Below are 25,762 nucleotides of genomic sequence, written 5' to 3' on the forward strand. Positions count from 1 at the left end.
GCTGAATCCAACCTCCTTTCTTCAATATGTGGTGAGCAGCATATTTTGGATCAACCTCTGGTACAGAACTGACAATAAACTTATACATAATACCAAATTCCTTGTGTGTGTCAACACACATGGACAATAAACCTGATTCTGATTCTGATGATGGAGACCCTAATGCAAAACCAACTGCTGCAACAGCAGCTCAAAGCCAGCACAATATAGCTGGCTATAAGCTATTGATATATAGAGATATATGGGGTATTTCATACATCCATTCATTGTCTAACTGTATCTTAATCTGTTTATTGCTAATATACTATGTCTGTTTCCCCAAGATGTTTTTCCAATCTTCCAGCTGTACCCACTGTAGTCTCATATTCTTGTTCTTGGCTCACAGAAGTGGAACCCGATTCTCATGTGTTGTAGGTGATCTGCCTCAAGGTTTCACATGCTGTGTGTTCTGAGATACTTTTCTGCTTACGACAGTTATCTGGGCTGCTTTCCTGTCGGATTGAACATTTGTTGGCATTGGCAGGAAGAACTTTCAGAAATTTTAAGCTAATTTATAAGTTGCTCAAACACACCTTGTTACACAACACCACTTGATATATACAGCTGTAGAAAGGACACTATTTATAATCCCACTCTCTGGTATCACCCAGATGAGGATAAGGTTCCCTTCTGTGCCTGGTTCCTCTCCAGGTCTAAACATGAATAAAATTTTGTACTTTATTTTTTATACAGATTTTTTATATATCTGTAAAGCTGTTCATTTTTAAAATTGCTTTACCAATAAAATGGAATTGAATATCCATACCACTGTTTTTATATAATTATTGTAATTTCTATTTGATGTTTAAATGTTGTGGTATACTCACACTGCAACTTTTTTATGGTGTTTTTAAATTGGAAATATTTTTATGTTTCCTGTGTGTGTGTGGGGGGGGCACATTAAAATGTTTGTGAGTCATAATCATTTAGTAATTATTCATTTGCAAAATATTTTATTAATTATCACCAATGAAGATGTAGAATACTGATGACAACACCACCACCCATACTACCACTAAAATACTACTACTACTACTACTACTAATAATAATAATAATAATAACAATAATAATATAAACATTAGTAATAATTATATATATATATATATATATATATATATATATATATATATATATATATATATATATATATATATATATACCCTGACAGTATATAGAGAGACAGAAAAATCAGGGAGCTTCAAAGGATCCATCTAATGCAGGATCACTTCCTTACTCTCAGATTTCCCTTCATGACGTCATCAGTGACTGAAGCCAATGGGAATGTGTTTGAGGCGGGTTAACATACGGGAAGACCTGCACCCAATCAGGGCAGGGTCTGTGGGTGGGATCTGGCTGTAGTGCTTCCATGTGTACCCCTGCTCCAGGAGGTTCCTGGAGGAGGTGCATGGTGCTGGAGATGAAGGACGAGCCTGAAGCCTGCTCACTGAGGAGGGAGGGAGTCGCCTGTGCAGTGTAGCCTCGGTCACTCCAGTGGTTGGGAAGGGTAACTTTCCCCGTGTGAAAATACAGCTGCTGTATTCGGCCAATCACAAAGCAGTGGGGATCTTGTGGGGAATGTCGCTGGGCATGTCGTTGGGCCTACTACGTGTTCTGAACCCCTAACAGCAACGTTAGCACACGGTGCGATTGTCACTGTGTTACTGGCTGTTTTTAATGCAAAAACAATCATTCCGTTTCTGTCTTTATTAAATCTACTGCTGTTTGTGGACCACACGGAAAAGCTGGACAGAAAAAACACCACCACCAAGAAAAAAAAACTTCAACTCTGATTTCTGGCAACAAAGATCCAGGTAAGGATTTATGATTTATATCTTGTGTTCTTGTGGAGCTCGTTATAGTTCAGCATATGATCATGTAACAGTAAGAGATGTGTAAAGATCAACGCCTCAGTGTAGCTGTGCAGGGAAGAAAGGAAATGAAAGGCGAGGAAAAGACGGGGCTGTGAAGCGCCTGCAGTGTTTGTAGTGAAAGTTTGTCGACTCCTGGAAGGTAAATAATCCGAGTGGAAGAGAGTCGTTTTATTAATCCGTGCTTTCAGTGCGGTCCAGAAATCCGCTGTGTAACCTACACAACTCTACACCACACTACACAACTCTACACCACACTACACAACTCTACACCACACTACACAACTCTACACCACACTACACAACTCTACACCACACTACACAACTCTACACCACACTACACCACACTACACCACACTACACAACTCTACACAACTCTACACCACACTACACAACTCTATACAACTCTACACCACACTACACAACTCTACACCACACTACATTACACAACTCTATACAACTCTACACCACACTACACCACACTACACAACTCTACACCACACTACATTATACAACTCTACACCACACTACATTACACAACTCTATACAACTCTACACCACACTACACAACTCTACACTACACAACTCTACACCACAATACAGAACTCTACACCACACTACACAACTCTACACCACACTACACAACTCTACACAATATTACACATCTCTACAATACACAACTCTAAACTGCACTACTCTACACAACACTACACATCTCTACACTATATTACACACCTACACTACACAACTCTAAACTGCACTACTCTACACAACTCTACACTATATTACACACCACACCACTACACAACCCCTACACTACACTAAACTACACTACACAACACCTACACTATACTACACAACACTACTACTCTACACAACGCAACACGTGCGTCTTTGCTTTAATTAGTTAGTTTAAATAACTTTCTGACGCTTTGCTCTTTTTCTTGTGGTTTTACTTTCTAGTCTACTTTCTAGAATTAAAATCAAGGGACACAATCTTTAAAGGTACAATCGTCACTATTTTCACTTCCAACTTCTACAAATATTAAGTCATTTAGAAATGACCAAAACAATAGTTTAACCATTTGTTTCAGAACATGTCTATTCCCTAGGTGAAAAAAAAACGTTACACCTGCGTTCTGGTACGGGATGTTTATTAGTACATAGATTGGCATCTTGTCTGGCATTTTATAGCCACGACCCCACATCAACATCACATACTGATAACTGATAACATAATTAAGGATTATAAGCCAAATGTTTATAGCGCTGTAGCTCTGCTTTCAAGTAACTACATGTGTATATGTGTGAAGGTGATGGCTATAGTCTTTCAATAGCTGCCAATTCTTGCTATATTTAATTACGGTCTTCTAATCTGATTCCAGTCCATTGAACAGACTGCTCAAGCAGTATTTCAAGAGTGCCTATATTTCCTATAACGCACTACTGTTTTTTTTTTTTGTTTTTTTTCACTGTGTGCATCTCTCCATTGTTTGTGTTCTGCCTGTAAAATTTCACTTCCCAGTTGGAAACATTTGCTATAGTAGTGTTGGTGACTCCTCAGTGTACATTGCAAATAAAATAAAATAAAAGCCCATTTCACCTTAAACAGAAATGTACAAATCAATGTGAGCTAGCAAGACAGCTAGTAGACCTGCTATGACTAAGTGTAGCTTCTTCCAGATCTATTTGACACAGACATGAGACCAGACATGAGTCTGCACAGATGCTGTGTACAAAAAGTAGTCCCATCTTTCAATGGGTAGATTGTTCATATCTTGAGCTTAATTTTTAAAGTTCTTTCACACACCGACATCCTTAGTGAAACTGTCTTACTTTATTCAATTTGAGTCATAAACAAAAAAAAACTACCAAAAACACAAATTCACAAGACACAAAAGAAGGTCCAACGTTAAATAACAGCGTCCTGATGTGCTATTTGATATCAGGAGGCTTAGTGTTTATTAGTTTGGTCGTGTTTGGTTGTGTGATTTTTCTACTAGTTGACCTCATGATTCTTGATAACAACAATAGCATATTTTAGCAAGTACAAACAAATAACAAACCGAAATGTGCTATTGTTTGGATAACTGTACTTGTACACACTGATGTTATATAGGTTGGTGTGTCTGTTGATGTGATCGTCTCTTAAGTAAATGAATATCGTTTATTTCGTTTTATTAAGTTTAAGTAGATGCCCTTTTTTTTAATTGACTATCATGTCATCTCTATGATTGGCTGCTGTGTCAGTGATTCGTTCCACAGTGGATTTTTTTTCATCTAGGCCAGTTCGCTCTCCTGAAATAAAATGTAAACCGGTCCATCCGTATACTCGTGTATTCGGTAGTTAAGTCGAACATACATTTAATGATTGCGTTTATTTCATGTTAACCAGCTCAAATCATTCTCCACTGACCAAATAAGGGATAAGATTAGGGGGAAGGGGCGGGGCTTCCGGAATATCTGTTGTTAATGTAGAGCTTGTAATGCTGATTTGTTAAACGACTCTTTTCTTGTTTTATTATGGAGAATGTAAAGTGTGATTTTTGCCTCCATACTGAGGTCAGAAGCTCTCCTGTTCTCTGAGAGCTGCTAAATGGGTGGCATTTATTCCACTCGGTTTTCTTTCCACAGACAAAAATAAGAAACCTTTCCACCAAAGAGATGTGTACACATCTCTAATTCTAGAGCCTTCCGGAAATCAGTGTCACTATGACTAATGACAGAAGAATAATAGATAAACTTTGCACACAGAACAGATTGTATGAGGTCAAAGTTGGCCATACTGGAATATTGCAGATGTTCCTTCTTTTTTTTGTGTGTGTGTGTTCCTTCCTGATCAGGATTACTTGCAGATCCAATGCAAACAGGATCATTACACACACGCACAAAGAGAAGTGTCATGGCAAGTAAAGAATATGGGAAAGAACAAATGCAGCAGCTGATCCAGATTATAAGAAAGAGAGAGCGGAAAAGCGTATAAAAATTGGAAAATCCCCCAGTAAACAGAGTGTATTCAGTGATGTATATCTACTAGACCAGGGGACGGCAACCCACTGCTCCGGAGCCGCAAGTGGCTCTTTCATCCCTCTGCTGCGGCTCCCTGTAGATTTGGAAAATAAATATTTAATTTGGATTTATTTTAGTTAGTTAGTTAGTTAGTTTAAAAAAAAAATTCTAAGATTATGATGCTCATTATTATTATTATGATTATGAACATTCAAATAAACCGTGTTTAATTCGTTTGTCGCTCAAAATACGCGTCATAACTGCCGACTTGCCAAATCCGACACACAGAAGCAGACGCAGTTTTGGTTCGCTGCAGCCGGCGAGTTAAAGTTTTGATGTCACGAATACGAAGAGGACTCAATTAGACATTGAACATTTTGTTTGAAAGTAACTTTCAACCCAACGTCTTTTTTGTTAAGGTTAGTTCAAACTGTTCAAAATATTTTTGTTTGCTTGCAGAAATAAAATTTCGTTTACTCGGCAGCAGTTCATTGATTTCATAAATGCAATGCACTACAGTTTTTTCTACACTTTCTATAAAGGTAAAAAAAACGATATATGCAGTGTTCTCTTCATTTTAGATGTCAAAAGGGTTTTGTGGCTCCCTGTGTTTTTTTTTCCTGTGGGAAACGGTTCCAAATGGCTCTTTGGGTGTTTAAGGTTGCCGACCCCTGTACTAGACCAATGCACAGACTATTTTTTGTCGGATTACCCTGTAGCAGGATGAGTAACAGTGTTTCATTGCAGCACTCCCCGCAGAAGAGCTAAAAAAAAAAAAAAAAACCCACACCGTGTCACTTTAGTTTCAAGAATATTCTTAAAACCTACCTGCTAAGTACCCCAGTACTTAGAGTGCTCTCATCATCTCTGTAATTATAGTGTAAGTAATGCCCTTCAGTACAGGTGTGTGATTAAGGCTAAAAAGATAAGATGTCTGCCTTGAAGCATGACCACATCAGCAGAAAACTTCAGGTCCTCATGGCATTTCTTGTAATTTTATATTCAGCATCGTGCTTCTAGGTGTCACGAGTCCAGCGTGCTGATTATGCTGCGAAAAACCTGAACTCTCAGATAACGTCTGTAAATACAGTCATTTATGGCTTTGTTTCATGTCTTTCATCAAAGCTACTCTTGGTTTCTTTGAGGACTCAGTATGTAGATCAAGGTGCTGAGAAAAGCAAGTTTGTTTTAGGATGGATGCAGCATGACGTAGCCTACGACCGCTTTTGAACTGGCGAAGAACCTGTAGGAAACCTTCTGAAGCATAGGGAGAACATGCAGACATTTACTGTATCTCAAATCCTTGATAAATCACCCAGCCCTCATTGCATATATGAATGTAAATCATTTATGTTTTGTATTGATTGAGTAGGAGCAAGATTTTCTGCTGTCTTCTCTGTTAAGTTGTAAACTGAACCATATAACTTTCTTTTCAGTTGAAGGGTGGAAGGCCATATGGCTCTGATGGAGGCTTCAATTAACCACCTGCCACTCAATAATGCTGGAGATCCCCAAAGCATGAGTGCTGCATTGCCCAGTGAGCCTGCCAGCTCTGTCACAGAGTCTACACTGGAGACAAATGAGACCACGGAGCAGAAAGCGAGAACGTTGACCAGAACGGATCCACTGATCCAAAACAGCATCAAGCAGAACTGTTCTATCCAGTCGTCGTCCTCATCGCCTCGGTCCTCGGTTTTTTTGGCAGGATTTAATTCTCCAAAGCTGTTGTCTGCAGCGCTTCCGCATCATTCTTCTGCTTGTTGCCATTTTCAAGAGTCTGAGTGCTGTGATTTGAAACAGCAAGATGGAAGCCTTTTCCAGGGGTCCTTGCACTCAAGGGCTCTTCACATGGGCCCTTGCTGTGTGCAGGGGACACCCAGATTCTGCATGCAGCAGCAATGGCAGGAGCGTTTCCAGAACCAGCCAAACATGACAACATTCAGGTAATGGATTTCTGCTTTATTTTGTGAACAGGTTTATTTAAGCTAGACAATATGGCCTTTTTTTTACTCTTTTCTGTTGAATGAATAAAAAAAGTTCCTACATGAGACCTCTTATCTTGGTTAAACTTGTTAAATTATGCAGTTCGTTTCTGCCATCTGATTGGCTGACCATATAATTGAGCAGGTGTTCCTATTCAATTTGTGTGTGTGTGTGTGTGTGTGTGTGTGTGTGTGTGTGTGTGTGTGTGTGTGTGTGTGTGTGTGTGTGTGTGTGTGTGGAAAGTGTGGGTCGTGTAGTTGTTAGGAATAAAACAGCAGATCTTTGGTGCAGGTCTACAGTACTATGTACTGAAGACATTTTGGGAAGTTTCCATGTAGGTCCACAGCAACAGATGGAGAAAGGAGCACATACGGACGTAACAGGGCAAACTATTAGAAAGAATCTGGTACCAGCAGCATGTCCAGCATGAGGACATGTATGGTGTGAGAGAGAAAGAACAGATGATTAGATATGATCTTATCCTACAGTTTTTTTTGTTTTTTTTTTAAAGTAAGTACATTGAGAGAGTCTCAGTGGGAAATCTATAGCAATGACATCATAACAAAACTTTTTAACGTACTACACACTTGAGAGCATAAAACATCTCGCGCACCATTAACAAAAAAAACAAAACCAGTGTGTATCTAGTGAGAACGTTGTATATAGGGAAATGATCGATCCTCTTTCGTAACCTTCATTATTCTCTGTACCGAGTCATAGAATCGGTCGTGACTCGGACACCGTGGATTGAGACCTTTCAGTGCTGTGAAGGTCATAAAAAGTATTTTATAATGAATGTGACATTTAACTCTAAGTCATAACCATGAACTTGTCTCTGTATCGTGCAGCGTTATATTTCTCAGCTTAGCAAAATTCACATCTATATACAAAACACACACACACAACAAAATTCACATCTGCATACAAAACGCACCTATATTACAAAATTCACACACCTGTATAACAAAACACACACTTTTTTTGTATTTCCAGTATGGGGGGGGGCACATTTCAGACTCTCATGGTAATATTTTACATGATAATTACTAGCTCTGTCTGTACTTAGCACTTTGAGATAGCGTCAGGCTAAGCTGCAGTTAAGGTTAAATCTCTGTGTGTTAGCGGCTGAAGCAGGGACTAGTTGACGACCGGCACGAGGGTGAGAGCAAACCCACCATTCAACCTTTTATCTGTGTATCTGCTCATCATGCACTGGCTCTAGTTTTTATCTTTTGAACAAACTCCATCTTTTTCACTCGCGTCAAGTCAAGAATCATTTTTTTTGACAATTCAGCCTTACATAGCTGACAAAGTACATCGTGAATATGAATCAATGTTTCTTCAGGATCATGGAGCTACATGAAACAACACAGCTTAGGAGTTAAAGTAAGTTGTTCCAGCCACAAAGTGTATCGTGTGCAAAGAGTGCAAGACAAGACACCTATAAAAATAGGTCACATATTTGACCTCGGTGTAACCTTGACAGCATTTAGAGAGGGGAGACAGACAGACAGACAGACACAATACACTACACTACAGGGCAGATGTACAAAACAGTGCAGAGCAGTTTATATTCAATAATTGAGCATTTGTTCAAAATAAGAGGATTGTAAACATTAAGTTATTTCTTGTAAATATATACACTTATATAATAGAAGTTGGTGGCAGCATTGAATTGGGGTGTGCAAAACATTGTGTAAACAGTGTTTACATGAGTGGTGCAATAAACATATATTGAATGTGTGTGTGTCCAGTTCAGTTCTGGTGTTGAGTCTGTTTTGTGCAAGAAACCATTACACAGTCTGGTTGTGGGGCCCAATGTTTCAGTACCATTTTCCAGGCTGTGTGAGGCTGTGTGAGGCTGTGTGAGGCTGTGTGAGGCTGTGTGAGGCTGTGGGAGGCTGTGGGAGGCTGTGGGAGGCTGTGGGAGGCTGTGGGAGGCTGTGGGAGGCTGTGGGAGGCTGTGGGAGGCTGTGGGAGGCTGTGGGAGGCTGTGGGAGGCGTGTTATTCAAAATGCTATATTGGCTTTGCTGCTTCAACCTGTGGAATAGATGTTTATGATCGAGGGAAGACCGACTCTGATCTTCTTCGCTGTCTTCAATATCTCATGCAGGGTTTTGCCGTTTTAACACCAAAAAAAAAGCAGACTAACTTTACTGTATTAGCACAGAGGCCAATAAATATTCTAATTACACACACATTTTTAAATCTGCTAGTGATTTCCTTTCAACTTTCTCACTATTAATGATCTCTTTTAATCCTTTAATCCTTTCTGATGCAGTGTTTCCCTGCTCTACTGCAGGAGTCACACAAGGTGTCGCTCATGAATCGGATAATCACACCTCCTGTTCTCCACACACACGCACGCACGATGATCTGTTCACTAGATACTCAGCTCTGGATCCTAAGATTATCAAAGTATATATTGTTTTATTTATATTGCACAGTATATACACCCCAAACTCCTCATTATTACCTGTGATACGCCAAACTGCAGCACAGGCCTCAGATCATAACACAGATATTCTTTATAGTCAGGGGTCATTTATTAAAATAAACCTATATTTCACATTTATTCTGATTTTCATAAATCGATAAATCAATTTTTTTAAAGCAGTTCATCAGAAGGATTTTTTTTCATAAAACCTCATTTCAAACCCAAAGAGTGTAAGTGACCTAGTGATCAGCTTCATGATAAGGTTATCAGGATAATATCAGCTAATTGTTCAGTTCAGGACTTTAAAAAAAATTCCTCCCACTTCATCTGACATATAACGACCCCCGAGTTTCTAGACGTAATTTTTTTTTATCATTTATGATAACCTTGAGCTGACCAACATTTAAAGGTGGGGTGTACAATGTTTGAAAGCCAATGTTTACATTTGAAATCACCAAAACACACACGTCCCCTAACCTGAATGGGTGTCACCCCTGTTTTGATAGCTCCGCCCCACACATACATACGTAACCCAGGCAACTATTATGGCGGAACCTCCTGGGGCAGCTGGCCGAGGGGATATTTTTATCAATAAATGAACTCCTTGAGTTATACTGAGGTAATACAAATGTGTTTTTGTAGTACTGTGTGTTTTACTGTGAAAGGTTTATCTCCGTTTCACGCAGAAGACATTCAGTTCTCTCCAGAACTGGAAAGCTGATCCAATATTACAATATTTTTTCGCTTTTCGTTTTTATCCGCCATGTCACAGTTTCAATCGTTTTCTGCTAATGTCTCACACGTGCACTGAATACGCTCTCCGCCGCATATTGACGACACGCCCCTTTATGCTAATGTCAGACATATGCATTGAACACTCTCCACCGCATATTGACGACACGCCCCTTTATGCTAATGTCAGAAATATGCATTGAACACTCTCTCCACCGCATATTGACGACACGCCCCTTTATGCTAATGTCACACGTGCGCACTGAACACTCTCTCTGCCTCATATTGCAAGACACGCCCCTTTCTGTTCACTGGCTGCGTGTTTGTCGGCCCGACTCAGTTTTCTGAAGCATTTTTCAAGCAACGTACACCCCACCTTTAAACGTTTTTAAAACATTCTCTAACAACCTAAAACTCAGAGGCTTTTAGTGTGCCAACTGATTCAAATGTAAAGGTCATTAAATATTCTTTATATCACTTTTTTATCAGTTATCTCTTGGACAGTGGATATAGTTTGTTCAGCGGATCGTTTAACAGACCGGAAACGCTGGTCGTGAGTTTCATCGTTTCAGTTTAGCTTCAGGAAAGTCGTGAAAGGATCAGGTCAAGGTGATCAGACAGGAGTAAATGAATGGATGCACTTTATTTATGAAACACATCGATACCAGAGAAGATTCCAGAAATGGATCGATTCTAATTTATTGGCAAAAATATGTGCACCCTTGCCTATCACACCCATGTGTCCCTGTAATAATCAGCTCCACTCTTCTGTAAAGTCGTTCCACTAGACGTTGGATCACGACTGTGTGGAATCATTCAGCTACAAGATGATTCATGAGAACAGACACTGATATTGGGATGTTGAGGAGACACCAGTTCCAGTTCATCCCAGTACGGTTGAGTCACAGGACACTTGGGTTTGTCCCTCCAACCTCCAACTTCATGGAGCTGCTTTGATTGTAAAAGCAAGTTGATTAAATGTTCTGTGGTGGGTTTGTTTGTTAAAAACATTCTCTAGTATTACTGGCTGACTCCATCAAGTCATCAATCAGAACTGAGTTTGTTTTGCTCATGGACAGTCATCATAAACAGAACAGGGGATTCTGGCAATTGGTTGGTCCACACACTATGGATGAAAAAGAGCAGTTGCATTCTGGCATTGAAACTCAAACCATTTCTCTTTTCTGATAAGAATAAAAAGTTACAGTTGTATAAACTATAAACATGTTTGGACTTAGTGTTTGTAAAACAGAGTCATGAACTCATGTAATGGTACATAATGGGTTTTGTTAGAAATATTTTAAACAGTTTTCTTCTGCAAGGTCTGTCTGTCTCTCGCTCTCTTTCTGTCTGTCCGTCTCTCTCTCACTCTGTGTCTGTCTGTCTTTCTCTCGCTGTGTCTCACTGTCTGTCTTGCTGTCTGTCTCTCTCTGTCTGTCTCTCTGTTTTTCTCTCGCTGTCTGTCTGTCTCGCTGTCTGTCTCTGTGTGTCTCTCTCTCTCTCTCTCTCTAAATGGGGTCAAGGTTACACTAAGGTCAAATATGTGACCCATTTATTTTTTCCACCAATCGCTTGCTCTATGTTTGTTTTATTTAAAGGGTAGTTCTACTTGTTTGCTTGGATTATTGAATTTATATCTGTTGAATAATTCCTTTTAGGCTATCTATTCTTTTAAATATTTTTTTGGAATGTAGGACACAGCGTGAAAACACAATCTAGAGCAAATCTATTTGAAACTCTTTTCAGATCATCCATCATGTTTGGTAGTTTGTTTCTACACCGTACATTTTCCTCTACATTTCTGTATGAGGTTATGGAGAGAAATTATTGTCCATTGTGGTACTTTTCCATAGAAGAAGAGAAGAGTTATTGTTCTCCATTGACATTTGCTAACTTGCTCAGATGCAGAATAATCTGCTATGTGGTTAATCATCACATGAATATCATGGCTTGTTTTTCATATAGTAGAACCTAAATCTTTGACTTAAAGCCTTCAGATAAACACTTATAATACGTACGTCGTAATTAAATTCTTAATGCTTGTCACAAGTTGTAAGAGAAGATAAGGCAACTCTTTTTTTTTTTGACTGCAATTCCCACCCAGCGGTAATTCAGCAAAAATATTCTCCGAATGCACCACGTGAAACATGGATCCGGTCTCCTGACCTTTAGGATCAGTTGATTTTGATGGGCGAGGGAGAGAGCAAAGACAAAACTGAAGACGGAGAGTGCTTGTCACTCCGTCAGTAGCCTGCTTCACTCACAAAACACAATTACAGATCAAATAAGGCTTTCAATAATTTCAATGTAGGAAAAACCCTGCTGATTGTTTACACTGAAGGAAGTTATCATCCAGGGTCAAGCTTGGAATTTGAAACAGTCCTTCTGTTCTAAAAGATGCCTTTTTCTTCAATACTGAATATTCAGCATATTACTGTGCAGATCGGAAAATCTGCAAAATCTTAATTAGATTAATTACATCAGTTGATACGGTGTCAGTGATGATTACTGTAGGAAATTTGTGTGGGTGATTTGGTGATTTGAAATTTGGGTGGGGAATGTGTGGGTGATTGTTAAATGAATGTTTCTCTGAACACAATAAGGATTCCAGGATACTTCATCATCATGGGTGTTCCTATGGGGTGGTAGATGATCTGTGCTCACAGCTGGGCTCTTGAGCAAGGCCCTTAACCTTCAGCTGCTTAGTGTTTATAAATGATGAGAATGTCTGACAAACGGCATAAATGGAAATATTAATTGAAGTAGCAGCCAATCTGAGATCGCTTGTCCATTGCTGTAACTAACACATATGTTTCGTTTCTTTCTTCTTCTGCAGTCCTGCAAGACCATTTCGAGTCCCTAAAAGGTAACATCACATCCCATCTTCTGTCTTTGTGCATTAAAACTTGTTTGTTAATACTTTGCTTGTTCTCCAGTGAACGTCAGTCCCTGTTTGGTTGTGGCTATGTCTGTCTTCTGTATCATTAGACACGAGTAAAGATCTGCTTCATGTCAATTTCATAGGACACATTTGACACTGAATGTTTCACTCGATTCTAGACATCATCGTTTGTTTTTTTTTCCTCAGACGAATCAAAAGACAAAATTAGTTGTACAAATGATTTTCAGTATTTGTAAAAATTACCTAACTTGACCAAAGGAACCAAACATTCACTTTAAAAAAAAAAAAACACAAGTCAAAAATGGCCTCAGTCGAATTTAAAGTACTTTCAAGCTAAATGAACTAAATCTTAAGGGGTATTTTCTTTCTCCTGTAATGGCATGCTGTAAAAGGAGCTTTTTTCTGCCTCCAGTTACGCAGAGCTCATTGCAGACTGGCCTGTGGTGGTCCTCGGTGTGTGTACTATACTCATCGTGGTATGCACTTTAGTAGGCGTCCTTGTTCCTGACCTGCCGGACTTCTCAGATCCGTTACTGGTAAGGCGTTTGAATTTCTGTTATTCTTTCAAGACGAGAGCTTTAATTCACTTCTTAAGCATGTATTTTTGCAGATGAATGCTTGTAAATCTGAAGAATTAAACCAGAGGGTCAGGGCTGAACCCGGTTTAGACATTTCCACTGATCAGAGACATCTTATCAGACTGACTAGTTTGTGTTAGACATGTTTGTTTTTAATCCTTGTTTCAACAGGATGATCTAGCCTGATGTAATTCCCGAGGGCAATGGGGTGCTTGCTCATTTCCATGTTATCTTTAGATTAGACTACCGTGACTTGCTTCAGATCTCTGCAGCTTATCCCAAACGCAGCTTCATTCCTTCCACTGGATTCATGTACAGTAGCTGTTTACAACTGATTTAAAGCCACAAATCTTTACCTGTATATTTCTCGTTACATAAAATTCCGAGAACAAAGTGAGGGAAGGTTGTTATTCTATATGTATAGGCTGTACATTTTCTTTTTGACCTGATACATAGTCTTGCGATCCTTCTACAACATGAAAAAAAAATTCACGTAGGATATCTTTCGCCGAGCGACTCTGTTATTGAATATTTCTAAACACATTTTCCATTGGATAAAACTTGTGTCTTTAACACACGACAAATGAATTGTCCTTATAAACCATCACACATGGTCGTATATTAAATATCAATTTGGGGTTTGAACACTTTATATACTGTATACTAAAGTGTATATATGATTAAACCACATGCGTGATCTTCAATTTCTTCATTCGGGAAGTGTGTAATATGTCAAAAGTTGCTAATCTGCCAAATCTAATCTAATCTGCTAAATTAATGCGGAAGGTGTGAGGCTAAACGCGATGAGACGACTGCACCCGGAAATTATGGAATCACCCCAGGGTAGAATTCCGAGGACATATTTGTACAATCGTGAATTGTTTTACAAACTTGTGTAAATAATGTACGAATTTATACTGACCTAGTTAATACTGTATTATTGTCTAAATATAGTTTTCCTCTATTTTTTGTTTCTTTTCATAGGGCTTTGAACCTCGGGGCACTACAATAGGTCAGAGGCTTGTGACATGGAACAACATGGTGAAAAACACAGGCTACAAAGCCACCTTGGCTAACTACCCCTTTAAATATGCAGATGAACAGGCCAAAAGGTAACAATGCCATTATTCTATCCATCCAAATGAACTGAGAGCATTTGAAATAAAGGAAACATAAAATTAGGTACTTTTTAGAATCATTTTTGTACGTGTTAAACTGTTCAAATTATAGATGTGGAATGATGCGTAGGCAAGGTCTTATAAGTAGTCCGTTTCATTAGAATATTAAGTGACTAGAATAACTAGTAAAGGATTAGCGACCAGTGGATCCTAACATTAACCTTCACAAAGCACCCCTGCGTTCTTTTTTTTACATTTATTTCTTATTTCTTTCATTATTGAATAATTATTCATAAAGGAGACATGTGTTGGCTGCAACTATAGCCTCAATTCCTTCGAGTTATGTCGGTCAGCTGTGCACATCTGGATCTGGTAAAATTGCACAATTGCACTGTCAGATTCAGTGGAGTTTATAACATATTCCGGCTCTTGCTTAGCTTTAACAATGTGCTTAGGGTCATTAGAGGGTTGAACCTCAAGACTCTTACAGATTGGACCACATTTTCTTTAATGATGCACCATGAAAAGATCAAAATGTGGGATTGTTTTAATAATCAAGCCTTCTTTTGGTACATTTTTCAGAACTTTGTCCTGGGCTTATTTTGATGGCTCTTTTGTCTTCATGATGTTTCTTTAGATGTGAATGGAATCTTCACACCTTATTTACATTTTATTTGTCATGTTGCAGATTGAGCTATTTTTGTATAATGACACATAATACCAAAGAATTCCATTGCATTTCCAGGTCATAACACTACACAGAATGAGTACTTCTGCCGTGGGCTGTATTTCGGGGCATAAAGTATTATTTACGGGTTTTAAACCGAACAGTTCTCCACTGACGCACTTCTAGACGCCCTATGTTATTTTAGAAGAATTAAACAGTGCTCCTATTGCCACCTGAAAGCTTGTGAAGTAGCCTGATCTCATCACAGCTTGGTTCTGCTAAACCTTAATAGATTTACGTCTGAGTACTTGGGATTACTTTGTTTATTCCCTGCTTGGCTAGCACAGTTGGCCAAAATGTTGACTCCAGAATTATTTGACCACCAGAACATGCTCATTGCTAAAATATGTAATTACTCCACCCTTTTTTACCGACTTGATTGCCAGCAAAACAGCTGTCTTCTATTACACCCGTTTTAGATCAGCATGCTGTATGCATTCACACAGAGAGATCTTAAGGGATTATGAAGGAAAAGATTACAAGCTTCGTTACTATACTCACTGAAACCAAGAAAATCTGTCATTTAGGGGAGCTCTTCTGTGAGACTGAGGTTCAAAATACAGTACATGTGAGTAACCTGACCTGAATGGCCTGCTCTCCTCCAGAGACTTACAGACATGGCCAAAAGTATTGGAAGGTACAGATGTTGTGTTCTGCAAAGTTTGCACAATAATCAGCAGCAGCAGAGTGAACAGATGCATTTTAAATACTTTATTGGCAAAAAATTTAATTTATCCCCCCCACCACCACCCCTGGAAAAAAAAGAAGGAAAAACAACAAAAAATAAATTTCACCAGTTTTGGCCCTGCCATTATATACCCAGCTAACACCATTTCTCTAACCATACCATCAGCACATTTGAAAGTGTCATTAAGTACTAGTCAGGTGAAATCACGATCATACTGATTGGATTTTAAGAGCAGAATGATTACTATAAGAGGAGGAAAGAATTGCTTCCGATCATTGTGTTCTTTTTAGCAATGGTTACCTCCAAAGAAAGATGTGCAGCTAACATTGTTTTGCATCAAAATGGCCTCACATGCAAGGAACTTGCTAAAAACAATATTGCACCTGAAAGATCCATTTACCGGATCATCAAGGAGAGAGGTGAAGTGAAGGAGTCAGGACATCCCAGTGTGTCCAGCAAGCACCAGGACCAAGCACCGGTGTGAATGGCAGCAGGTGGGTGTGAGTGCATCTGCACGCACAGTGAGACGAAGACTTTTGGAAAACGGCTTGGTGTCAAGAAGGTCAGCAAAGAAGTCACTTCTCTCCCAGAAAAACATTAAGGACAGACTAAAATTCTGGACAGCAGAAGAATGGTGCACAGTTATTTTCCCCGATGAAGCTCCCTTCCTACTATTTGGGACATCTGAAAAATCTATTGTCCTGAAAATAAAAGTCCTGTGTCGTGCATACAGTGAAGAATCCTGAGACCATCCGTGTGTGATGTTGCTTTTCAACCAAGGGAGTGGGATCACTCACATTTCTGCCCAAAAACACTGCCGTGAATAAAGAATGGTATCAAAACTCCCTCCAAGTGCAACTTCTCCCAATGATTCAGGAGCAATTTGGTGATGATCTGTGCATTTTCCAGCCTGATGGAGCACCATGTCACAAGACAAGAGTGATAATGAAGTGGCTCAAAGATCATTACATTGAAATTTTGAATCTGTGGCCAGGCAACTACCCAGATTTCAATCCCATTGAGAACCTGTGGTCGATCCGTGGCCAGGCGAGTGGACAAGCAGAAGCCCACAAATTGCGATCAACTCTGAGAACTAATAAGGCAAGTTCAGGATTTGGCCCCAAGTCTAATATCCAGCGTGCCAGGGTGAATTGCAAATGTTATAAAGATGAAGGGTCAACACTGATGACTGTTTGCATACTGTATATATTAATGTTTTTGCCAATAAAAGGCTTTTAAACTTAAGAAATGCTTATCTTTGTTTTCCAGTATACAAACGAAACATGGAAAAATAATCTTTAAATACTGAAGCAGCAAACTTCAAAAAACTAAATCTATATAAATAGCCAACACTTTGGGTTATGAATGTAGAAGGATCCTGAAACAGTTATCAGTGATGACAGGGCAGCTTGCAGGCATCAGAAAAACACCCTTGGAGCTGTCTAAAAGTTTCAACTGGCATTTGTACCCCAGCAACATGACCATCAGTATTCACTGACCCTATGTAGTGATTGCCCAAAGCACAAAGCTTTCAGCTGTAAAGTGTCCTGCCAGTTGGCTCCATGGTATTCTGTCAAAATGGGAGCATGACATGTTTCCATATCTGATAAGTACTAGGCACACTGCCCGGACAGGAGAGTTGATTTGGGCTTTGGTTGGTCAACTTTATTCCCTGCTGTTAGAAGAAAAGCTTTGCTTAAACCCCTTAGTGGACAGTCTGAATCTGATCGATCTATCAGGAGCTAGCAGACAAGATTTGTGTTACTTGGTTGAACACTATGAATGGGGCTCAGACTCCGTTATAAGGAGGGCCCAGCTGAAGGTCATGAGCCATAGTGTGCTGCTACACTGCAAAAAAAGTTTAGCAGGTTGTTTATATAGTTAGTGTGAATAATTTGGGTCGAGACAAACTCTGGGCTGCAGTTAAGCTCACCGTGGTGCCATTTTGCAAAGGCAAGTTGGCTTGGAGGTTCAGGTACTGGGGTGCAGGTGGCAGCACAAGGGTAATGAAAGGATACACACACACTTACCATGTTAAAGTGGCATGTTATGCTCTAGTCCCAAAGCCTGGAGATGTGGTGGGCAGCACAAGGTCAAAGGACAAAAACCTATAGCATAAAGGTACTTACCACGCAAGCAGCTAAGGAAGCTCATTCTTATCAAGACCGTTATTTCAAACACAACCTCCACAGCTTACACCATATTTTTCTCCATTTAAACATTATCTTTACTAGAGTGAGTGAAAGTTGCCATGCTTGGAGCACTCAATTTTGTCACGCAATAAGATTACACACAGAAATTGTGTGGTTAGTAACTGTTGAAATTATTCTAGTAAATTAACAGGACTTTGTTACACACAACAAAGCAAATTGGGTCATTTTAATTCTTGAAACAAAATGATAGCCTGTTTATCTCTGAACCATATATTATTCATTAGCAAAGTTTGGTCGTTAAATCGATGCCTAACAATGTTGAATTTTCTTGCCATTCGGTTTTAGTCATCAAGAGGATCGGTGGTCAGAGGATCACTCTGAAAGAGATAAAAGACAAGCAGAATGGGACTTCAGTAAAGACAGTTTCTTCTGTGATGTTCCAGGTAAAGATTTTAAAGATGTCATGTTATTTGGCATTAAATATAATGTGAATTTGAATTTTTACTGCCAGAGCCAATGTGAAACACCTGGATACCTCCATGTCTGTGTGTGTACAGTATACGCACGCCAAGACTTCTTGCAAAGACACACATTGACGTATGACACAGTACTTGCAAAAAAAATATACAACCGCCAGAGGAACAAGTAAACTTCTGTAAAATCTTCTGTTAGCAGATTTTACTGCTAGTTACACAGAACCTGTACCATCTTGGTAAGAATGTTCCTAGGGATATAATGCATGTCTGTCTATAGACTTTATTGCAAAGAATACGCCATACATCACTACGTGACTTTTGGATTTCGTGGTGGTCCAGCAGCCTGATCCCACTTATCACCATGGGTTCGATTCCCGGGCTGGAATCCATCCAACCACTCAGCATCAGACCCAGGCCTGGTTAAAATGGGAGGGTCGCATCAGGAAGGGGCATCTGGAGTAAAACCTGTACCACATCAAGAGGGAAAAGCTGAAGGACAACAGCAGCATCATCACTACATGACTTTGTTGGAAGGTCTTGGCATACATGTGCACATGCAGTAGGATATATCCAGGTATTCCTGTGGGCTCCTGGTCATTATCTGGAGTTTATAGACCTACACTTGTTCTGTGTAGTGATTTTTTATTTTTTTGTCTGTCCAACTGGATCTTTACAGGTGACAGCTACTCTAGAATTGTGTTCACCTCTGCTGATGGGAAGAACTTGTGGAATATACAGGCCATAAAATCCATGTGCAATTTTGACAATACCAGGGTATGTGTGTGTGTTATTTATTTATTTGTTTGTTTGTTTGTTTTTGTTTGTTTGTTTATTTATTTTTAGTTTTATTATAACTCTTTTTGTTCCTTACATTTGGAAAAATGTTTTTGTGGTTGATTTGGTAAAGAATTCGTATTGCAAATTTGTATGCATTTTTTTTTTTTTTTTTTTTCTAAAAATAAATGTTTTAGTGATGTTTAATTCCTAGACATTTTTAGTTTGCGGAAAAGTATGTGGAAAAGTTATTGGTTGGTGAACTATTTCTGAAATAATTTGCACTGTTATAAACTGATTAATTAAGCACTTTGATCGTAATAAATCATGTCTTCTCAGGTTCGCTCCCATCCACAATACTGGAGTTTGTGTCAGCGTGCCACATCTGCCTCTTGTTGTCCTAGCTGGACTCTTGGGAACTACATAGCTGTACTCACCAACAAGTCATCCTGCCAAAAGATAACCGAACGGGATGTATCTCTGACCTTAAAGGTCTTGCGATCCTGTGCCAAGTTCTACTATAATGGCACATTAGGTCCAGAGTGTTGGGATGTGAATACACGCAGGAAAGACCAGTTCAAGTGTGCCAGTGTCCCCAGAAAATGCACCAAATACAATGCTGTATATCACATCCTACATTTCTTAGTGGACAAGGATTTCCTTAACCCAAAGAGCATTGAATTCCATCCACCTGATCTCAAGTACAGCATGTTGTTTTCACCCACAGAGAAAGGTGAAAGCATGATGAACATTTACTTGGACAACTTTGAGAACTGGAACGCCACAGATGGAATCACCACCATCACGGGTATAGAGTTTGGCATCAAACACAGTTTGTTCCAGGACTACCTTCTTACAGATACTATGTATCCCGCAATAGCGATTGCGATTGTACTAGTAGTTATGTGTGTATACACCAAGTCTGTTTTTATCACCATCATGACCATGTTTGCCATTATCAGCTCCTTAATTATCTCCTATGTCCTTTATCGCGTCGTGTTCAATTTTGAATTCTTCCCCTTTATGAACCTCACAGCATTAATTATTCTTGTTGGAATCGGTGCAGATGATGCTTTCGTGTTATGCGACGTCTGGAACTACACAAAAATCGACAAGCCGAACTCCGAGCTCTCCGAAACTGTCAATGTCACACTTCAGCATGCAGCACTTTCAATGTTTGTCACCAGCTTCACTACAGCTGCTGCCTTCTATGCTAATTACGTCAGCAACATTACAGCCATCCGCTGCTTCGGTGTCTATGCTGGCACTGCTATCCTGGTCAATTACATTCTAATGGTAACCTGGTTACCTGCTGTAGTGGTTCTTCATGAGCGATATCTACTGAACATCTTCATGTGCTTCAGGTCACCACATCACACCACAAGCTTTTTGAAGAACGTGTATCAGAATGCCAACAAGTGCCTGTTTGCTCTTTCAGAGTGTTCCCGCATTTTCTTTGAAAAAGTACTGCCATGGATCGTAATCAAACTGCGCTACCTGTGGCTCTTTTGGTTCCTGGTCATAACTGCTGTTGGAGCATATGTCGTCTGTGTAAGCCCTAAAATAAAACTGCCTTCCTTGGAGCTATCAGAATTTCAAGTGTTTCGCTCCACACATCCTTTCGAACGCTATGACGCAGAATACAAAAAACTGTTCATGTTCGAACGTGTCCACCATGGAGAAGATCTTCACATGCCTATCACTATAATATGGGGTGTTATTCCAATAGACAGTGGTGATCCCATGAACCCCAAAAATAAAGGCAAACTGACCCTCGACACAAGTTTTAACATTACCAGCCCTGCCAGCCAATTATGGATTCTCAACTTCTGTCAGAAGCTCCGGAACCAAAGCTTCGTGTTCCAGTCTAATGAACAAGATTTCACCAGTTGCTTCATGGAGACTTTTAAGCAGTGGATGGAGAACCAAGACTGCGATGAGGCTAGAGTCCTTCCATGTTGCAGTCAGTCCACATTCCCCTACAAACAGGATGTGTTTGAGTTGTGCATCAAGCGAGCTATTATGGAGCTGGATCGCAACACTGTCTATCATTTAGACAGTAAGACACCGGGGCCAAGATTTGACATTAACGATACAATCCGTGCCATTGTGCTTGAATTCCATAGCACCTATCACTTCACCTTAGCGTATGAAAAAATGCATCTGTTTTACCATGAGGTGGATTCCTGGATCCAGGAAGAGTTAAAGAATGCGCCAGATGGATTAAACTATGGTTGGTTTGTCAGCAATTTAGAATTCTATGACCTCCAGGATAGTCTATCTGATGGAACTCTTATTGCCATGGCACTGTCTGTGGCAGTCGCCTTCAGTGTTATGCTTCTAACTACCTGGAATATCATTATTAGCCTTTATGCCATTATCTCTATAACCGGAACCATTTTTGTAACCGTGGGATCACTGGTGCTTTTGGGATGGGAACTAAATATACTAGAGTCTGTTACCATATCAGTGGCTGTAGGGCTTTCTGTAGACTTTGCGGTACATTATGGTGTAGCATACCGTCTTGCACCGGAACCCGATAGGGAAGGGAAGGTGGTTTTTTCATTGAGTAGAATGGGTTCAGCCATTGCCATGGCAGCACTCACCACTTTTGTTGCTGGAGCAATGATGATGCCATCCACAGTACTGGCTTATACCCAGCTTGGCACATTTCTGATGCTAATCATGTGCGTAAGTTGGGCTTTTTCTACCTTTTTTTTCCAGTGCATGTGTCGGTGTATTGGTCCCCAGGGAACTTGTGGACAGATTCCCATGCCTAATTTGTTTGCGAAGTGTCATGTTTTTAAAGCAGGGTCCTCTGACCCGTCACCTTCCCAGGCAACCAAATACCAGTCAGATACCAGGGGACAAGTGGTGGAGTATGAACTTGAGCCATTGGCGACTAATGATGGAAATACAGAAAAACAAGAGGTTCAAAAAGAATGCACTCCACTAACCAATGAAAACGCTTCTTGTTGTCAATTGAAAAACAAAATAGACTGTGCAAAAGTGCCTGGTCCTAAAAATTCTGATCCCAATGACATGGGAAACACAGATCCTGCATATCTGCATACTTACTCTTATAATACTTGTTGTACCTGTGACCATTTTTTGTCCCAGCACACAATGGGCACACAGTGGCCCCATCACCACACCTGTATACAAGAGTGTCCATGCCCAGCTTCACACTTCACTTCAACAGGTAATCATGTAGCCAAAGATCAGAACATCATGTCAAAATTAAATACAGTGCACACAACTACCAATCATGAGGTGAACAATGTACACTGTGTTCCTGCCCATTTCCACAAGTGTTCCCAGTCTCCATCCACAAGAACTAGCTCTCTCAAAAAGCATGGCTGCTACCTTCGGGGATGTAACATGCATGCTTTGCACCATCAATCGCCAGACCATCCACCTGGTGATTCAGGACCTGATGAATCACGCTCAGGCAGTCCATGCAAACTACCACCAGACCCCATCAGCGCTCGAGTTCACACACAGCTTACCACAGTTCAGTGCTGCACATTAGCTCAGACACAAAGAGACTGTATAATTAATGATGGAACAAATACGTCAGGAAACACACCATTTAACCACCTAAATAGCAAGCTGGCAAATGCTTCTGTTTTGGTGCAAGATTACAATGATAAACTTAAAATGGCTCCCACTGTGCTTGACAGAAGTGTCCATTGCAAACAGCGCCACAGAACCGTGACTGAAGACTCACCCAAGAGAGACATTTACTTAAACGGCACTATAAAAGTAAACTGCAAGCCAAAAAATGATGCAAATGTTCAAGTCCTTCCCTTTAACCCTCTCACTTTATCAGAGACTTTATGTTAATAAAGAGGTTAAAACTTAAAGGTAACAGGGACCATGGGAATATACATTGCTATAGGGCCATACATTGTGTTCCTCTGCAGTTAAATGTGTACAATTATGCAATTACTGTCCTTTTGTGTGTCCTGTAGAAATTTGTATTCTTGAAACATAACGTTTACACGGTTCTCACTGGCCCTTTGCTAACAATTTGCTGTCATTTGCTGGAGATATTCTCATGCACACATGACCTATATATACTTTAATTCCTGATAATGTTACTAACTGGAGACAAAACGTGTAAAGTGTTTATAAGCAAGATGGATTATCGCATTATATAGCTCATAAATAAATGACCAAAATGATGAATGACATCCTGATGGTTATTAAACAAAAAAAAAAGATCTAATTAAACTGCTTGTGCTGCAATGTATGTGTATATATTGTACAGAAAATAATTTGATGCTGATTAACCAAGAGGCTGGTGTTCTTGGTGACACCAGACGTACAAGATGGATGGATAGATACAAAGTACGTTGAAAGGATATACTGTACATGCATGTTTGTTTGTGTGTATATAGAGATGGAGATATACTGTATAGATATGTGTGTATATATATAATATAAAAAAGAAAACCCTTCATTAATCACTAAATGTCACACACCTCAATCCCTGCCTCATCCTGGTAATGTAAACAAACCTATTAACACCTCATGACACTTCCCTGAAAAAACCTTCAGTTCCTCCACAGTATGCATGTAGAATGGAAAGTTAATAGAGGGACAAATCAGCCAACTGCTGAAGCAATGATCCAGACTCAACTTACAAAAAATGTACGGGAGGTCATTGTCAAAAGGTAAAGGTACCGATCAGGAGAAGGGTTCAAGAAAATTTACAAAGCATTACATATTTTATTGTACACTGTAGAGGCTATAATCGACAAGTTTAGGAAATGAGGAACAATCATGACATCACCAGAAACAAGTTGTCCAGATGAAAAGATGTCCGATATTTTTGCAAATCTGCATGCCCTCTTCTAAAGGCTTCATTGATGTTTGTTTGCTCAAATTATCTTGTGTTCTGTATAAAGCATTGTTTTGATGATGGTTGCTAGAACTGTTTTATAGGTAGTGCTATAGGTTTATGCTATAGTGCTCCTAGGTGGTTAAAATTGTTTCATATGTGGTTGAAATGTCCGTACAATTGGTTCCCAACATCTAGGTAGTTAGTTAATGATCTGATTGATAGTATGTGAATAAAAGGTGACCACGGCATTACATGTTTGCTAGGGTATTTCTTTGTGATTGCTTTGCTATTCCAGGCAATTGCTATGATATTTCTTGTGTTTGTTATATTGTTGCTTGGTATTCCAGACAGTTGCTAGGATGTTATTGTATTACACATGGTTGCAATTGCGTACTCTGATTTTAATTAACTTTACTGCATCCAAATCACACAGCCTGGACTAGAACATTCCTTATTTCATTTCAATTGGCAGAAAAACTGAATTAAATATTTGCTACGCAGAACTGGCACAATCAATCCAAAGGCTGTATGAATTAGAAATTGTGTAAGCACACCATTCCCAATATTCTGAAATTGCTTCTGTTTTTAATCTTGAAAATCGTTCATTCATTCATTCATTTTCTTATCCTAACTTCTCGGGTCACAGGGAGCCTGTGAGAATCTCAGGTTTCATCGGGCATCAAGGCAGGATACACCCTGGACGGAGTGCCAAACCATCACAGGGCGCACACACTCATTCACTCACGCAATCACACACTACGGACAATTTTTTAGAGATGCCAATCAACCTACCATGCATGTCTTTGGACCAGAGGAGGAAACCCCCGAGGCACGGGGAGAACATGCAAACTCCGCATACACAAGGCGGAGGCGGGAGGCGGGAATCGAACCCCCAACCCTGGAGCCACGTGCCCCCCATCTTGAAAATCAGAAACATAAAGTATAAGTTGACAGTATTGCATATTATGTAACTAATAATAAATAGAAAATGTGCATTTCCTGAGGAAAATGCAAAGTTCCTGCACTGCTTAAGCGAGTTCCTGACAATGTCAACATTGCTCTGTGGTTGCTAGCCTGTTGCTATGATGTGGTTATTAAGGTGTAGCTAGGCAGTTGCAGTGAAAACCCATGCCGGTTTCTAAAGTGTTAAAAGGCACTTGCTGTGGGGATGTGGTAGATTAGTGGTTAATTAATCTGATGGTTGGACTGTTGAGCGGAAGGTTGTGAGTTCTAATTCCAAGTCCAGAAATCTACCATTGATGGGCCCATGGTGCAAAGCCTTCAACTGCTCAGTTGTATAAATAGGACAAAATGTTATGTAGCTCTGGATAAGGGCATCTGCCAAATTCATTCATTCATTTTCTACTGCTTATCCGAACTACCATCCACCTAGGGATCCTGTGCCTATCTCAGGAGTCATCGGGCA

General features: G+C 39.7%; 1 protein-coding gene across 2 annotated transcripts; it reads left to right on the top strand.

Moving 5' to 3' along the window:
* Positions 1-1,382: 1,382 nt before the first annotated feature.
* Positions 1,383-23,674, top strand: disp1 (dispatched homolog 1 (Drosophila)). 2 transcript variants are annotated; one of them, XM_027147599.2, is made up of 8 exons: positions 1,383-1,852; positions 6,355-6,861; positions 12,908-12,937; positions 13,386-13,509; positions 14,536-14,663; positions 18,583-18,680; positions 19,390-19,487; positions 19,827-23,674. In XM_027147599.2, the coding sequence occupies exons 2-8, from the start codon at positions 6,374-6,376 to the stop codon at positions 23,331-23,333; spliced, it is 4,473 nt and encodes a 1,490-aa protein (XP_027003400.2). In that variant the 5' UTR covers positions 1,383-1,852; positions 6,355-6,373; the 3' UTR covers positions 23,334-23,674. The 2 variants fall into 2 exon arrangements, with proteins under 2 accessions (XP_027003400.2, XP_027003401.1); XM_027147600.2 differs by lacking the exons at positions 1,383-1,852; positions 6,355-6,861; positions 12,908-12,937; ... (1 more) ...; positions 14,536-14,663; positions 18,583-18,680 and adding an exon at positions 19,060-19,287.
* The last annotated feature ends 2,088 nt before the right edge of the window (positions 23,675-25,762 follow it).

The sequence above is a fragment of the Tachysurus fulvidraco genome, chromosome 9 (genome assembly GCF_022655615.1).
Source record: "Tachysurus fulvidraco isolate hzauxx_2018 chromosome 9, HZAU_PFXX_2.0, whole genome shotgun sequence".
Lineage (NCBI taxonomy): Eukaryota > Metazoa > Chordata > Actinopteri > Siluriformes > Bagridae > Tachysurus > Tachysurus fulvidraco.